Source organism: Bos indicus, chromosome 16, assembly GCF_029378745.1.
Source record: "Bos indicus isolate NIAB-ARS_2022 breed Sahiwal x Tharparkar chromosome 16, NIAB-ARS_B.indTharparkar_mat_pri_1.0, whole genome shotgun sequence".
Lineage (NCBI taxonomy): Eukaryota > Metazoa > Chordata > Mammalia > Artiodactyla > Bovidae > Bos > Bos indicus.
Window position 1 is genome coordinate 77981268 of NC_091775.1, and position 18469 is coordinate 77999736.

The 18469-nt window shown below is 42.6% G+C and overlaps 1 protein-coding gene across 2 annotated transcripts in view; it reads left to right on the top strand.

The window, feature by feature from the left end:
- The window catches only part of NEK7 (NIMA related kinase 7), a 138293-nt gene that overhangs the window by 99510 nt on the left and 20314 nt on the right, over window positions 1-18469 (top strand). For both annotated transcript variants that reach the window (XM_019976442.2, XM_019976441.2), the window contains 3 exons: window positions 1581-1689; window positions 2572-2679; window positions 18178-18272. In XM_019976442.2, coding sequence (XP_019832001.1) covers window positions 1581-1689; window positions 2572-2679; window positions 18178-18272 — 312 coding nt within the window. The remainder of the gene's footprint in view (window positions 1-1580; window positions 1690-2571; window positions 2680-18177; window positions 18273-18469) is intronic.

The window sequence follows — 18469 nt, forward strand, 5'->3', positions numbered from 1 at the left end:
ATGAAAAGAAGCCTGTTCCCCATCTTCCTGTTGACATCAAACGGTCTTCTGATATGCTAATCCAGCGTCAGGGAGAGCACATAGACAGGCTTTATTTGGACTCATTCCAAGTCGGAAAGAAAATTATGTGTCTAAAACTGATTTTGCAGTGTTGCCCTCATAGACTGAAAACCGATGCTGATGCAGGCTGCCGTTAATAAGATTTAACACTGAAACATGATCTGGGAGGTTTTTTCCATTTTAGTAATAACCCTGATCTGCTTTTTACCTGGTCATTTGATTGTTACTTATTTTTTGTTTTTTTGCTACTGAGGTAGTAGTCATTGAAGTTGCTAATAAGTTCGTTTCTGTAGTACGAGTTACGATAAAGATTACCCTGAAGTGATTTGCTTTTCCTTGAAGAGCTCTCCTTTGGTGCGCTGAGTGCACGTGAGTCAGTAGACCTGATCCTGTGCTGAGCGCGAGGTAGGCACGCTGGCAGCTCTCTTTCCCTGTCTTGTTTTTCCTTTCAACCCGCCCTCACCTGCTCACAGGGGCAGGGACTGACAGAGTGTGTTGTGTTGGGATCATCTGAAATACCATTTCTCCATATTCAGTTACAAAAAAAATCAAAACAGTTGAACTTTCTAAAATGTCACGTCATCAGATAAAGTGCATTAAAGCACATGTTTAAATGTTGATGTCTATGTAAACATTAAAAAGTTAAAATTGTCTGAAAATTTGTTTAAATGCAATACTTTTTCATGTTGGTCATTTACAAATTTTGCTAAGAAACCAGTTGCATTTTTGGTTTTGAAAAATAATTTTTATGTAAAGAATCCTTACAAATCCTATGAAATGAAACTAAGGACTTTGTTCTTGAATTAGCATATTATTAGTATATTCTTCCAGCACATATAATGCAGAAAAATGGGCACACATATGTCCCTTGGGTTTTGCAGTTACTCCGTTACGGCCCCTCTACGCATGATGGTGCGGTCTTTCCGGACTAGGCTGCTCACGCTCAGCTTGCTGCCCTGGTCTTCCTCTCATGTTTTGCTCCCATGTTTAGTTTTATTTGTTCAAAGCAAAGTGCAGGTTTGACTTGGAATATGCAGTGGAAATATTCATGAAAGTTTTCATGCAATTCCCTCTTATTTATTTAATTTTTAATAAATTAAGTGATATTTCAAATCACCAAGGGTGGTTCAGTATTTAAAAGGAATTCTACTTCACTACCTTCTGTCAAGAGAAGCCCTGTCTTGTAATGAACATAATTACCTCCAGGTCTCTAGACTTTCTTACTCTGGCTATTCTTAAATTTGACATCCTTCTTTTTGATAAGAAATCACCTTATATGGATGTTAAAATTTTGAAACAGGTGGACATCACAGAGATGTAGCCTGATACGGCCTATGCTGACTTTAGATACAGTCGGGAGAAATTTAAGGTAGGATATCAGGTACAAATCCTGGTATCATTTCACTATGAAAAATCATTTGTTTTTTAGCTTCTAATAGATGAGAATAGGTGTTTTTCTGACTTAAGTCAGAATCTAGTTTGAAATTTTTTTTTAATCTTCTTTTTAATTTTTTAAACAGCATTTTAAGAAACAAAAGAGGCTAATTCCTGAAAGGACCGTTTGGAAATACTTTGTGCAGCTGTGCAGTGCGTTGGAGCACATGCATTCTCGACGAGTCATGCACCGGGGTGAGTCCAGGCTTGTGAAGCTTTTCATGTTGTTGTAAAGGTCACAGGGCACTGGGCAGTTTACGAATAAATTCCTTCCAGCCATTGTGTTATCATGCTTTCCTAGGTGATTTATTTCCAAATTATAATCTTATTAATACTAGAATGATAAGCCTTTAAGTAAAGCCGTACTTGGTTTTAAATAAGAATGAGAATTAGTTATTTTTCTATTTAACTTTTTTTTACTGATTATGTTGGTAAAAGTTAAAAAATAAAATAGATGCAGGAAAGCAGTTGAATATGCATAAGTAAGAGTTGTTTTTTCCTTTTTAGTGAACAGTATACCTTATAGCTACTTAGATTTTTAATGTTCAGCATTCTCTGGTAATGTATTCATGATTCTCAGTCAAATGGTCAGACCAAATGTATGAAGGTTACATCACTGAGGCATGAATCCCTTCATTTTGGGATGTAAAAAATTTCAGTACAGTTGACATAAGCAATTAAAATAACATCATCTAAGTAATTATCTGCATCTGTTTTGATTTTATATTTTATGTAAACATGTCAATAAATTACTATTTAGTAGGATGTTTAAAACTGATAGAAGGGCACGCATTTATTTTGTGCTTTGAATTTCACAGAAATTCATTTGAAAATGAAAAAAATGCATTTTAAATGAAAATTAATAGTGCTTATCATCCTGTATTGATGATTGTCTATCAAAGGACCGAGAACTCAGAAATACTAGGATATGTGAACGTTACTCAAAATAAATAACTGGTTCAGAATTCAAACTGACTTTTTAACTGATATTTAAAGTTCTACAATGAGAAGTATTTTTAATCCCTTGAATATACTTCCACTGACATCATTTTTCACCCAGTGCCTTTTAATCCACAGATATAAAACCAGCTAATGTGTTCATTACGGCCACTGGGGTGGTCAAGCTTGGAGACCTTGGGCTTGGCCGTTTTTTCAGCTCCAAAACCACAGCTGCACATTCTTTAGGTAAGAGACACAATATAATTTCAGTTATCTATCTGCTTCCCTCCACCCCACCCACGTGATTAAAATATAAGGGACATACGAATTATATGCCAGCTCTTACCATCTAAATACTAATCAACATTTTAAAAATCCTCAGGTCCTGAGCTGAAACCTATCAGGTAAAATGCGTCCATTCATGTGACACTTGGACACTTCTCTTTGACCATCAGGCAGTCACTTAGTAAAAGAAAATGCCAGTGAACAAATCTAGTTTTAACTGTTGGCATGGACCCTCCCTTTTATTTTATGTTTGATAATATTAAGACAGTATGAAGAATAAACCATATCTTAAAGACCTCACCTGACCATTTAAAAATGTTAGAGTAGTTTGCAGATTTATTAAAGTAGCGTTCATGGTTGTGATTACTCGGGGGAGACCTACAGATGATTTGTGGCTCAGGAGGAAATACTCCCCTAAAGTGTAAAAGTACAAGTAGAAGACACTTGTAATTTACTGATTCTAGAGCGGATAACATACCAGTGTCCTTTGTACCTAAAACAGAACTGAAGGTAGCTAGTCCAACTTTACCTTGATGTAAACTGGTTTTCCATTAACATAGCAATTACTGGGAAGAAATAATTTTTAGATTGAATAACTTAAAGGGAATGATAGAGTTTCTCCTAAAAGTTTTCAAATCATAGTTTCCTTGTAACATAAGACAAAATGGTAACCATCAAATAAGAATTAAGATAAAAATAATTTGGCTTTAATTTAATGATACCTCATCTTTGGTGTCATAATTTCATTGAAAACAATTGATTTTTTAAAATTAAGTTACTGGTTTTAAGTGAGAAATAAAAATTAAATGGTCTAATGAGGAATGAGTTTCACTAAATGACAAAATAATAAAACGAGCCAAATTAAGTGACTGGACATTTTTAAAGCTTTCTGACTTTTGTCGCTGAGGCTCTTTGAGGCCTTGAACCTGTCGCTTGATTCTCCTGCGTCCAGGATGGCCCTTAGGAAAGATAACCCACGTTGACTTTGTCACTCACCTGAACGGAATGTTCTAACAGCACTCTGTCAGTAATCTCTTATACTTAAAAACGCTGGGTCATCATTACACACACACACGCACGCACGCATGCACAACTGCACGTGCCCTTAGCTCCTGCACAGGCATGTGTACTGTGTACATGCTGCTCTGCAGGCTGTCGCTCTGCACACACGTGTGTGTGTTCCTGCACACGCGTGTGTACTGTACATGCTGTTTTGCGGCTGTCACTCTGCACGTGCTGTAGTTGCCTGACCCTGAAGATCCAGCATTATTACGTGAAACCAGTTTTGGTTTCACAGACCTTACAGTTTTGGAAGTGTACTCCTTTAGCTTGCCCGCCACTGCTGCTTACAGGTGTTCTCAATGGGTTTACAAATGCATATGCATCTCTAGGTTTAGGTGACGTATTATTCCAAAGTATGTCATTATAGGGAGCAAAATTTTAATAGAAGAATTAAGAATTGCTAATGTCAGTTTTTATCTAAACCAGTTAACTTAGGGTCATGTAGTTGTATGTAGTTCATACGTGTGTGCATGTGCACACACACACGCACATGAATTGGGGATGCCCATCATCATAAAACACTCTGAGGCACACCTGAGGCACAGCCAGTGAGGAAGTAGCAATGAGACTGATTACTTTGACAAATGAATCAATAGGAAAATAATTTCTTTCCCAAGTATTTTTGTTTTCCATGTTATTTTGAGAAAAGTATTCTTAACATAAGAAAACATCTTGTGTTTCTGCCTGTCTTTTCTGTGAAGTAGAAATTTTGATGGTTTGAAACTGAAGTTCACTAAGCAAAGTATGTTGAATATCAAGAATTAAAGTTTGAACTCTAGCCCAACAAGGTGTTTGGACCCAATAAAAATCTTATGTAGAAGGATCAGGAAAAATTCTTCGCTAACAAAGAATATGTATAAAATAACAAGGATAGAAATTATGACACAGACTTAGACAAGTTGACCTTAATTTTTGCTTTTAAAAAATTATTGTCCTCCTGTGTTACTGACTTATACTTTTGTTTTTAAGAGCAAATTTGAAAGATTGTTTTAAAAATAAATACTAAGGATATATGATACAGCACAGGAAAATTTAGCCATTATTTTGTAATAACTTTAGGTAGAGTATAATCTATAAAAATACTGAATCACTATGTTGTACACCCGTTATAAATCAACTGTACTTCCGTTTAAAAAACTAAAAATAAAAGATTGCTTTTAAGAATTGGTTCCAAAAAGTACTTGAAAATGTGGTCACCTATATAAATTTATTTTGCTCACAGAAAATTTGATAAACTCTATACTTTATGTTGATTTTTTTTTTCTGCTTTTGCTGAGGATTAAATCTGTAGGGCATGATTTATTCACAGTTCAGGTCTAAATATTATGAAACTACAAATAAAAGAGATCTGTATGTTCATAAAAGAAAATTCCAGTAAGTTTAGTTTGAATGAATTCTATTCTGGAGCTAAATTTCATTTAATTTTGTAAAGGAGATTTTTTTCCAGGAATTTAAGTCCATAGGACAGAAATACCAAGGATTTCTAGAAACATCTTATAATTATGCATTTATATTTTGTTTATTCCAAAATGTCTTTTTTTCCAAAAATCAAATTATTTTCACTTATTTTGACTTAATCATTATAAGGAACACTTACAAAGTTTTTTGTATTTAACAATCCTTAAGAGATTATCAAGTCTTTGAATTTTTTAGTTGTCTCTCCAGTTTCTATCTCTAATATGTATCATTTAATTCCATAACATGTCAACCTGCAGTATAATCTCTGGTTCTGTCACATTTTCTGTAGCAGATAAGGTTGTATAGACAGTCATGTTTCCAGCCAGTTTTCAGAACCAAGTTTTTAACTTAAAAGTACGTCAACATGGAGCAATAATAATTCCTTAAATTTGGGATTAAAAATTACATATCAAAGATAATGTTGCTGGATGTTCAGATCATGTCCAGATCTTCAAAACTGGAGGGAAAAAAAAAATCTCAGAAGCCTTTAGTTTTATTTCTGCCCCCACCATACACACTGTCTCCCAGCCTCTCCACTTTCTTTTCTGTCCTCCTCAAACTGTAAGCACTTCCTCTTTGGACTAGGAAAGGATCCTTCTGTGTTTGTAATATTCCTTTTTAATCCATTATGGTTACCATATTCCCAGCAGAGAAAAATCCTTCTTTAAACACATTATCTGATTATCTTACTTCCTGCAAATCTTCACCTGTTCTCTGTGGCCTAAGGACTGTCATGAAAAGTCCTTGGCTCGGCATTTGGGGTCGTCTTGGGGGGTGTCCTCTGGCCCGCTCCCTCCTTGGCTGCACGCCTTTGTCCATGGTGTCCGCCATACTTTTCTTCTTGCCTTGTTGTGAGTGTGGGACAGAAGGACGTTTGTAGAGGATGGTGGATTTCTGGATTGACCTGCCCGCTGTGCTGTAGGACCTTGGTCAGGCCATTTATTCACTTTTCTCTGGTTCAGTTTCCAGGTTTCTACGAGTAGAAATGTGGGTAGTAACCGTGCTGTGTTCACCAGCCCCTAGCCTAGTCATGAAATGAAGGTAAACGTGTTTTCTGAGCACTGTGGTGTGCTGCATAAATGCCGAGTTGCCTTTGTGACCGTGATGGTGGTGTGGAGGAGACAGAAAAAGAAAGGGGAAGCAGAGAGGGAGGCTATGAGCAATTTATTTCTGCTCTTGAAACAGCTGCACCGATTCATTCAGAAAAAAAAGGTGCCATTCCAGGGTCTGGGTACGTAGGCAAGTCCTCCTCTTGATGGTTCTCACCTTGTGGTGGAAGGAAATAGATGAATAACACGAAGAACTAACAGGGTTTGTTAGCCTGCACATGGAGTGACCAGCAGGGGGAGTATTTTAGAAATGGCACAGCCCCTGCCAGGAGGTGGCATCTGAACGGGGGTGAGAGGGTACAGAGAGGCCCAGGGAGCGACATCCCAGGCTGACCGGGGCGGGCCAGACGAGGGGCTGAAGCAGGGTGGGCGCTTCTGCAGGAGGTTTGCGGGACAGGGGCCTCAGCCACACGTGGGGGTGGCTCGCCCCTTCCCCAAAGCTCAGGGGCCAACCCTTCAGCACTGGCGTGAGGACCCAGCCGTGACCTTCCCCTGTCCTCGGGGTCAGCACGCCCAGTGTGGTCTACTCTCCTCGGGGGCTCCCCTGTGCTGGCCGCTTCTTCTGTGGCTCTTCGACGGCCCCTTAGCATGTGCTTCACAGAGCTGAGCAAAATCTTAACGTCTTTGTGCTTGCCAGCCGAGCACGTGCCACGTTTATCCCTGTGGGTGGTCTGAGCTCTCGTCCCCTTTCCTTTTCTCCGTGGACTCAGTTAAGTCAGATCGTCATTTAGTGCTTGTGTATGCAATTGGACAGAGGGTGTGGCTGGGAGACTCCGAGTTGGAATATACATGTCCCGATGTATAAACTTCACTCTATTCTTTCCTGTTGTTTACCAACCGCACAGATGTAAGACTTGTTGGAAAATGAGTTGTGTGTGTGTGTGTGTGTATCTCTGATTTTATGAGGAGGGCACGTCTCCCCCTTGAGTCAAGCTCTCTCGATAAGGGGCTCCCAGACTTCCCGATAGTGCGCCCCTGCCCCCACGCCCCAGCTGTACCATGACCCCATGGGAATCTCACTGCACAAAACTGAAGTGGAAAGTCCCTGTTACAACCATGGTTCCTCCTGATACTGTCTCTTCTATTTTGTGTTACTAAAAATAACGCTATTTGCAATGCAGTAAATTGATTTCACAACTCATTAATGGCTTATAACCCGCAATTTGGAAAACATTAGTCTGTGTTTACAGTACTTCCGTGCTGTTCCATTTACTTAAGGACTGAGCCCTGTTTTTCTGCCTCCTGTTAGGCAGTCTGCTGGCCGGGCCAGTTCGGGTGGTCAGACAGGACTCAGTCATTCACGGAGCTGCCGGTGCTTATGAGGGCGGGACTCACATATGTGACTGTCCTGCTCACTTCGCAGTCTTTGGGCTCCCTGAGGCCTGGGGGTGGGTGCGAGCTGTGGCTGCAGATTCTTCGCCTTCCAGAGTCCAGGAGCCCGAGGCCCAGGGGTGGGCGGGCTTGCATGCGGGAGGCAGTGAGGTGCTCCTCCGCCCGGCCTGTGGGCACGCTGCATTGGGGCCTGGTGGCATGGTCCCAACGCCACCAGGTCCCCGATTTGCCCCTCACCTCCACCTGGGGTCACCATGTCCCACTCCGCACGCAGCTGAGGAACCTGGGGGGAAGCGCCATTTGTGCCTGCCCTGCACTTGCCTGTTCTCCGTGCCCAAGCCTCAGAAGTGAGCAGGATCCGGAGGTCTTTCTTCATAACCCTCCTGTCGACCCGCAGCTGGGGCTGACATTTCCGGGGAAACGCCCCTTCGAAACTGGAAACTAAAACCTGTGAAGTAGGAACATGGCCGTCAAGGTGTGCGTTTCCTGTTGTCACCTTGGATTATTTTAAAATAATCCAAGTGTATGATTTTTAAAACAAATATATGATTGTTATTCAAGCCATATCAAACTGCCCGTCTTTCCTGTGATACTGACCCAGAGGAATCCTCTCTTGCTCCTCAGTACCAGCAGCCATTGTGGCAGTGAAGATGGGCACAGCAGTTTGATATTTGCAAGCAGTTTGAAGGCACCTTTTCTCCTCTGTCCCGTCACGTTGTGTGGGGGTCGGGTGGTGATCCCTGAGCTCACTCTATTTAATAATGAATCTGCTGCCCCTGACACACCTCCCCTAGAATTCCTGATCCTTATCGTGTTTTTGTTTTTTCCTGTTTTTCTTCGACTTCTTACCTTGGAACACGCTGTGTGACTCACTTACTATGCCTAGTCCTTTGCTTCTCCCTCCCTCACCACATGTATCTTCACAAGGACCGGGGTCTCCGTGGTTTGGGTTCGTACCTCCTGTATCCCCAGTGTATAGTAGAGGACATAGAGTAGATGCTCAGTACCTCCTGAGTGAATGAATTAGAGGCAGGCTGGGCATCAGAGTGTGGATTTAACTAAATCCGTCACAAAACACAGGTTAGAGCACGCTGCAGGAAGCAACAGCAGTCAGCACCGAAGCATATTATTTCTGTGGTTATCCAGAGTCCACTGTGGGCCCAGGTGGCCACCCTGCCTCCACATGGTCACTTGGCATTTCAGGGGCTTCCGTCTCGTGTGATCTTCACAAGGGGAAAAGATCATGGAGAATTCACTTACTGGCTCTCAGTTAAATCTTTCTGCTTGAATGTAACACAGGTTGATTCCCATTCATGTTTTATTGGCTAAAACAAGTCTCGTGTCCATGCCCATCTTAAAGGAGTGGACATAGTAATTCCCCCGTGCGTCCAGGAAGAGGAGAACCAGAAGCAGCGAGGACCATGAGCTGGAGGGAAACGCCTGGGTTTTTTTTTTTTTTTTTGTATGATTTGTCCTCTTTCTCTCCTTGTTTATTTTTGTGACATATTTTGTAGCTATTGCACCTGAAGAGTACTTAGCTCTCTTGATGGGATTGTATGGTGGTAGGGGAGGAGGAGGGAACCATACATGGCTTTGGGGCGTGTCCATCATTCTGAATTCGGTGATTCTGAGCAGAGGGATTATTTTTAAATCCAGAATAATTCATGAGGGATGCTAGAGTCTTGATCCCTGGTGAGTTTTCTCTTTATCAATAAATCTATGATTTTCCCTCCTGGACATACACATGATCAGTTCAGTCGCTCAGTCGTGTCCGACTGTTTGCAACCCCATGGACTGCAGGCCTCCCTGTCCATCACCAACTCCTGGAGTTTACTCAAACTCATGTCCACTGAGTTGGTGATGCCATCCAACCATCTCATTCTCTGTCATCCCCTTCTCCTCCCACCTTCAATCTTTCCCAGCATCAGAGTCTTTTCCAGTGAGTCAGTTCTTTGCATCAGGTGGCCAAAGTATTGAAGTTTCAGCTTTAGCATCAGTCCTTCCAATGAATATTCAGGACTGATTTCCTTTAGGATGGACTGGTTGGATCTCCTTGTTATCCAAAGGACTCTCAAAGAGTCTTCTCCCACACACCAGTTCAAAAGCATCAATTCTTTGGCGCTCAGCTTTCTTTGCCCAACTCACATCCATACATGACTACTGGAAAAACCATAGCTTTGACTAGATGGACCTTTATTGGCAAAGTAATATGCTGTCTAGGTTGGTCATAACTTTTATTCCAAAGAACAAGCATCTTTTCATTTCATGGCTGCAGGCACCATCTGCAGTGATTTTGGAGCCCAAAGAAATAAAGTCTGTCACTGTTTCTACTGTTTCCCCATCTATTTGCCATGAAGTGATGGGACCAGATGCCATGATCTTCATTTTCTGAATTTTGAGTTTTAAGCCAGCGTTTTCACTCTCCTCTTTGATCAAGAGACTCTTTAGTCCTTCTTCACTTTCTGCCATAAGGGTGGCGTCATCTGCATATCTGAGGGTATTGATATTTCTCCCAGCAATCTTGATTCCAGCTTGTGCTTCATACACATGATGAGAACCTTATTTTGGCAAATTTAAAACATTTATAAGAAAAATTTTTACCAAGCTTCAAACATCAACTGTGAACTGAGTGCCATGTAGCATGTGACCTGCTTTCTCTTCTCTGTCCCTAATTTGAGTCTTTAAAGCGGTTGTGATTACCTGGTTTAGGGTCCTTAGCAGTCAGTGAACAACCAGTGTGCTTTTAAATTATACAAGATCATCATTTTATCCTTTCATTTGTCTTACTGTAAATATACTGGCTTCTCCCTCCACCCCGCCCCCCCCCCCAAAAAAAAAACCCTCAAAGACTGAACTGATCCCATCCCCAGACTGTCCAGTGAACTTGCAGAGGTCATGGATGCTTCAGGTCACAAGCTTTTCCGTCTCTTGGCCTGCAGCTGACTCAGCACGTGGACTTGGCCCAGGCGGTGTGTGAATCGTTAGCGCATTCATGTCAGATTCCTATTGCTGCCCTAACAAATTCCCACAAATGTAGTGGCTTAACACAACAGAGATGTACGGCTTTTACAGCTCTGTGGGTCAGGATTCCAGCATTGCTCTCCCTAGACTGCCATCAAGGCGTCTTTGGAATTGCTCTTTTCTGGAGTTTCAAGAGGAGACTTCTCCAGGTTGTAGCGAAGCCAGGTCTTTGGTCTTGCAGGACCAAGGACCCTGTCCCTTTGCCGTGTCACCTGAGTATGCGTGTCAGCTCCTAGAAGCAGCTCCTTGTGGGCATGACCTCCACCTCCTTGCTCCGTCTTCACAGCCAGCGTGGCAGGTGTAGACCCTTGCACATGGCATAGACAGTCCTGGGTGGTCTCCCTGTTTTCAGGTCCATCACCTTCCACCTGCAAAGTTCTTTTGCCATGTAACATGACGCACATGGGTGTAACCCCAGGGATGAAGATCTGCCTGCTCCCTGGTTTAGTCCACTTGACAGTCTTAGCCCTAAAACCGGATGAGGTGATATGGTTTTGGTCAGAGGTTTCGATTGATATTTATATTACTGAAATTCAGTGCTTTCTTTTTTAGGCACATGTTTTAGCATTAAAATTTCACCTTTTTTTAAATTATACACCTTTATTGGTGATCAGATCAGATCAGATCAGTCGCTCAGTCGTGTCCGACTCTTTGCGACCCCCATGAATTGCAGCACGCCAGGCCTCCCTGTCCATCACCAACTCCCAGAGTTCACTCAGACTCATGTCCATCGAGTCAGTGATGCCATCCAGCCATCTCATCCTCTGTTGTCCCCTTCTCCTCCTGCCCCCAGTCCCTCCCAGCATCAGAGTCTTTTCCAATGAGTCAACTCTTCGCATGAGGTGGCCAAAGGACTGGAGTTTCAGCTTTAGCATCATTCCTTCCAAAGAAATCCCAGGGCTGATCTCCTTCAGAATGGACTGGTTGGATCTCCTTGCAGCCCAAGGGACTCTCAAGAGTCTTCTCCAACACCACAGTTCAAAAGCATCAATTCTTCGGCGCTCAGCCTTCTTCACAGTCCAACTCTCACATCCATACATGACCACAGGAAAAACCGTAGCCTTGATTAGACGAACCTTTGTTGGCAAAGTAATGTCTCTGCTTTTGAATATACTATCTAGGTTGGTCCTAACTTTCCTTCCAAGGAGTAAGCGTCTTTTAATTTCATGGCTGCAGTCACCATCTGTAGTGATTTTGGAGCCCAGAAAAATAAAGTCTGACACTGTTTCCACTGTTTCCCCATCTATTTCCCATGAAGTGATGGGACCAGATGCCATGATCTTTGTTTTCTGAATGTTGAGCTTTAAGCCAACTTTTTCACTCTCCACTTTCACTTTCATCAAGAGGCTTTTTAGTTCCTCTTCACTGTCTGCCATAAGGGTGGTGTCATCTGCATATCTGAGGTTATTGATATTTCTCCCGGCAATCTTGATTCCAGCTTGTGTTTCTTCCAGTCCAGCGTTTCTTATGATGTACTCTGCATATAAGTTAAATAAACAGGGTGACAATATACAGCCTTGACGAACTCCTTTTCCTATTTGGAACCAGTCTGTTGTTCCATGTCCAGTTCTAACTGTTGCTTCCTGACCTGCATACAAATTTCTCAAGAGGCAGATCAGGTGGTCTGGTATTCCCATCTCTTGAAGAATTTTCCACAGTTTATTGTGATCCACACAGTCAAAAGCTTTGGCATAGTCAATAAAGCAGAAATAGATGTTTTTCTGGAACTCTCTTGCTTTTTCCATGATCCAGCAGATGTTGGCAATTTGATCTCTGGTTCCTCTTACCTTTTCTAAAACCAGCTTGAACATCAGGAAGTTCACGGTTCACGTATTGCTGAAGCCTGGCTTGGAGAATTTGGAGCATTACTTTACTAGCATGTGAGATGAGTGCAATTGTGCAGTAGTTTGAGCATTCTTTGGCATTGCCTTTCTTTGGGATTGGAATGAAAACTGACCTTTTCCAGTCCTGTAGCTACTGCTGAGTTTTCCCAATTTGCTGGCATGTTGAGTGATACATGTTTACTTTTCAAGGGAGAAAATATCACACTTGTCATAATCAAAGTTTCTAGCAAGAAAGTTGTTTTCTAGCATTACTATTAATTTATTAGCAGTTCTGTTTTTCTAAATTATTTACAAATGCTTATTTAATTCTCAGGGGGTGTCTCTCTTTTGTGCTTTTGAGTACATCATGGACAGGAATATAAGAGATAGTAATTTTAACAAAACTTAGAGAAACCACCATGAAATATAACATTATGTACTCCAAAGGTGTATATAATTAAGAGTAGTTATCTGTTATTCAGGCAAATCCATTTGCACCAAAGTTGCATTTATTGTATACAGTGAAGTGTTTCCTGTCTCACTGCTTGTTCTAGTGAAAAGAAAGGGAAAAAAAAAAAACGCTTCATCATGTTCTAATGCGGCATTTTACTTGCTTTCTTAATGTCTCCCAGAAGAGCAAAGATGGAGAATTTTCTTTTTGCGTGTACATGTGTGATTTAGTTATTACATATGCTTGCTGCACTGCCTGAGGATGGAAGGGGTTTTTACAAAGCACTGGCTACAGTGCTCTGAGACTGGTCCTCCTGCTGGACAAATATTTGAAACCCCTTGGGGGCAATTGTGATGTCGTTGTTGTTTGTGTTACAGGATTATTTGAACTCCTCTTTGCTATTCAGAATGAGACAATGGTTCTCTGATTTTGTGATGCTGCCAGCAGGGTAAACGCATGGCCGCCGTTCAGCCAGCCTCAGAATTTTCACACTGGGGTCTCTTGAGTGTACAATTCATGTTCCCCACACTATTTCCGAGTGTGATACATCCTCTGATTGCAACTTAGAAAATTAGTGTTCTTGAACCAGGCATGAAAGCAGTTTGATTTCTGGTGCCAAGTGCCACCTGTGGTCACTCGCCTGTTGTTCCCGCACCTTCCCTAGCACCTCTCTGTGGGCTCTCCTTGGCTGGTCTCCCTTCAGTTCAGTGTGGATGGAGCCGTAAAGACAGCATATGCTTGGTCAGTATTGAAGGCTACTTGCACTGGTTTATTTTTAACTTTCAGTCCTTTCTTGACTTAAATCATCACGCTGGGAGGAAGCTGTTATCTAATTGTAAACTGTGCATGGTTAACCTCTCAACTACCATCACAAGTATTTATTTGAAGCAGAGGAGCTGCAGAGAAGCACTGATCTCTGACCCTCACCCGTGGCCTTTCGTGTGTACATGCTGAGACTTGTAGAAGAGTTCTCTGCTTCTTAATTTGGAAAGATTCAGATTTTTTTTTCCCAGTCATGTTTCACAGTGGTCACTTTTAACAAAATAACTGTTAAAGTGCAATGGACAGGATGACTTGGCTGGATTCTAGGTCCATACCTTACTGGCTTTGTCACCTTTGGCAGATGACCTGACTTCCTTATGCATCCTCTCTACAACAAGATAATAGTGGGAATATCTCATGAAATGGCCCCCATTTCTCTAGCCAGTGAGCCCCATGAGGGGCTTAGCCTTTTCTGTCTCGCCAGCACTTTGAACAGTGCAGGGGGACCTGATAAACATTGTTGAAAGCTCAGCAAGATAATACACGTGCTCCATTTAACACAATGCCTGGACAGAGAAACAGTAACTGTAAAATTATCTGGGTTTTAAATGTTATCAGTTACACTGGAAAGAAGAAAAATTTATTTAATAAATGTCTCTCATAGAAGAAATATTAATCTACTTCTGAGACATTCTGTACTGACCTGAGATAATACTCCTTACAATTAAGTAAATTTGGCCTCTCTCCATGAAGTCTGCCAACATAATTTCTGGGTTGACATACGAGTATGAAGGAAAAAATGAAAGTTAATTCCTATTCCCTGAAGTTGTGTGGGGGGTGGTGCGCACACATGTTTAAATCAAATTGATGTTTAAGATGAGTTGTGTCCTTTCAGTTTTCCCAACAAGGAATGTTCCAAGCTTTCTTTTCTGCAGTTTATTCTAAGAAGCAACATTTCTAAACTGACTTGTTTGTACCCTAGTCAGCTGTCCTAGGTGATAGTTTAAAATAGGAATATATTACTTTTCTCCACTTCACTTTTCCTATGGGCATTTGTACAATTTTTAAGAGGGCTACCAAATTTAGAGCAAAGGGATCTCAGAAATGAGCTCATCTTCCTCATCACTGCATCTTACAGATGAGGTGAGTGAGTAGAAAGAGAACTTTAGAGGTCCTGGCTAGCTCATGGCAAAGGTAAGATGTGAAACATATTTCCTGACCTCTGACTGGTTTTTCCTTCCCTCCCTTAAACCAAACAGAAAAATTAGCAGCCCAGATCTAACCATATAAAAAGACATTTCAGTGGTTCCATCATTTTTTCTCGTTCAAGTCTTTGCAGCAATGGCAGTGCTAAATGTTTAGCTTAGCTAAACTATTGGGAAAATTCTGTATGTAACTTATTCTGATGAAATGTAAGTTATTAACTATTTTAGTCACATATTCTGTAATAGCAGTTTAGCAGAATTCTTTGGCTCTCTTAACATATTGTAGAACTTGTGAACATCAGTCTTCATTTGTACAGGGGTACATTTTCGAACGTATTTATTGTTAATAGAGTGCTTTCCGTGTAAAACTCTTCTATATAGCTAGAATAAGTCAATTAACGTAATGAAAAGTTTTAAAAAATATATATTTGAATGACTGTCTTACTATGTTTTAAAAAAAGGTCAGATAGCATTTTCATTTCTTTAACCATTTTTGTCTGGTCTCGGCCTTTCTGCTTTTTGTGGCGTTTTCATCCATTCCTCGCTTCTCCTGTCGGGAGGTTGAAATGACCCAAGTTCTTGCTGTGGTGAATTCCGTTCCCGTCGTGCGGGCCCGCGGTGGAAGGGCGAGCGCGCCGCGCGTCCCGCCCTCTGAGGCTCCTCGCGCTCAGGGTGTCGCGTGGTCCCTGTAAGGTCTCCTCACGTCCCTGCGCACCTCCGCCTTGTACCGCTGTTAGGGAGTCTCCACATGCTGGAGGCAGCACAGCTGTCAGGATTTTGTTTTTTAAGAAGCGTTTTTAGGAAATAATCATATATTCATTAAGTTTGAAACATGGAGATGCAACGCATCTCACCTTCTCCTAGTGCTTGAAATTCTGCGGGCTGCCTGTCAGGTGGAGGGGGCGAGGGTGGGTCCTTGCTGGGCAGGGACCCCGCCTGTGCTCAGGTCGGTGTCCAGGACAGGGCGCCCGGTGGAGAGCAGCGCCCCACTCGGCGCTGGGCGCGGCCCCGTGGCACCTTCCTCCTCACTGCCGACGACGCAGTGTCGTTACCTGAGGTGTCACCCAGCAAGGCGAGTCGCCCGCTCAGATTTCCACTCTGAGATGGGAGCAGGACACACAGAACGGAAGGAGGAGGCATTCTGGGCTAAGTGCGGTTCTACTGGTCGCTTATAGGCCGAGTTGGCTCCAGAGAACCAGCGTCGAGTGGAAGCCGCGGCTCGGGCTGCAGGTGCAACGGTTGCCCGTGACCCCCCGCAGCGCCCCGGAAGCGACTCCTCTGTGCCTTGAGCGCTTTCCCCGTCTCAGATGCAGTGTCCTGTAGCCCCTACCGTCATCCGGCCTCCCTGCCCCTGGGCTTGAGAGCCGGCGGCAGCGGCGGCGGTGGGCGGCACGTGGGCCCTGTGCAGCGGCCCAGGTGTGATGCCAGGGCAAACGCGAGCGTTTCTTCATCCATCTTGCACATTCACCTCAGAGCCCTGAGGTATAAGCAGGTTTCCCTGAGCTAATCACCTTCGCTTCTGGTAAACCCTGAACCTTCACGCCTCAGTGTTTTCCGTCGCCTCCCCCCGTGGATTCCGGGGAGCCCCTCTCTGCGGGTCACGGCTCTCCGCCCCGGGCCCTGGACCGGGAGCTGAGGCACAGCCGCTTGTCACCCGAGCCGCACCCGCCGCCTCCGTCAACCGCGTGCGTCCAGTCAGCCCACCGTCGGTGTCGCCGCTGAAGACGGGCGAGAGGGCAGCCGCGGAGCGAGTGTGTGTCCGACTCTGGGATAGTGCACGTTCTTCACACCTAGCCGTTTCCACAGGTTGTCTGGCTTTTCTCCTCCCGACGGGAATCGGCAAATTTACTCGTCTTCGCGGGAAATGCTGCAGTTAAATCATTGATGTCTCGTCTGCCTCTGATAGCATCCGAACGTGTCATACTTTATTTCATTGCCTTTTATCCTCCTGTTTGCACACTCCTTTTTTCATTTCCTCATTTTTATGAATACCTCCCCTTCCATCCATTCTGATTAGGGCCATCCATTAGTAGGAAGAAGGGGTTCCAGTGTCTCTAGGATTTCCTGCGCAGGGATGGTTCCGTGGAGTTTTCCCCTTTTAGCCCAGTGTCGGCTCGGCTCACAGCGTGTGTAACGCCGTCCTTGGGGAGGAGGATGTGCTTGCGCACGGCGCCATGACTTTGTCGGGTCCACCCTTGTTCCCTCTGCCCGAACACCCCTGTTGAGCATCCTGAGTTACACTCTCACGAGACCTACTGTGAACTCCTAGGGAGTTCTTGGGAGAAGAGGGAGAAAGAGCTTTTCTCTGTGAGTAGCAGCACAGTTTGGTAGCTGTTGCCTCAAGCAAGTAAGCTTTCTAAATTTTGTCTCAAACTTCGATTTTCTATTTGGCAAAAAGCCTTAGGCAAAATGAGGGTGAAATAATAGCCATCTAAGTTTGAGATTTAAGATTCTCCCTTCAAAAGTTACTTAAAAGTTTCTGCCCTTGAAAATATAATGTGAATGTCTTATTTAAGACATTTAATAAATATTAAATATATTAAAAAGAAAGCGTATTCAAAACAAGCTAACATCGAAACAAACCCCAAATTATCCAGGGCACCTTGTGTCTATAAAGGTCTCAGTAGTAACAGCCTGAGACGTTCTTCCAGAGATGTCATTGGCCTTTCACATATGTTATTATATAGCCCTTTGATATACAAAATTCTGTTTTATTCTTTCTAAAGTGGGAGTTAAGTAAGGTACTGACGGTTGGTGATTATATTTGTAATTTTAAGAATCACAATAGTATTCTAAGGTATGTTTCTGTAAAAGTTGATAGGTATGCTTTATACACACTCCACCAATTGTTATGTGTTACTATGTATTTTAAAATCACTATATTGTCATGCTTATTTGGGACATACAAGCCATGTTAAAAATTAAGAATGAAACAAGTGTGAGCCACTTAGTAGATTTTGTTAGAATTCTTTCTGTACTCCTTAGACTCTACCTGAATTAAAGAAAGCAAGTGGCACTCACCACCTCCGTTTTAATGTGGGACAGATGTAAGTGTGCTATTCAGGATCAAGGAGAAAAGAGGACATTTAAAGGTTCTGGAGTATGCCCAGAACAGTGTTCTAATCTTAATCAATTTTTTTGATGCCATTTTAATCTAAAATTTTGGATGTAATTTCTTATCACAGCTGCATCTTCATTTTTGTCCTCCTCTTGTTCCGTCTGCTTTCTTTCTGCAGTGGGTACACCTTATTACATGTCTCCAGAGAGAATACACGAAAACGGGTACAACTTCAAGTCTGACATCTGGTCCCTTGGCTGTCTACTGTATGAGGTAGGCAATGCTGGTAAATTCCGTACACTGACGTGCTTTTACTTACTGGAGTGTGTTTCCCCTGTCCTTTTAGTATATAGTTATTTTTTTTCCTAGGTGGTGTTTAAGAATTAGCTTTTTAATTATGAGGAAGTTAATTCATTGACTTAGTAACTGGTTTTATAATGTAGTTTAGTAACTACACATTTATTTTCTCC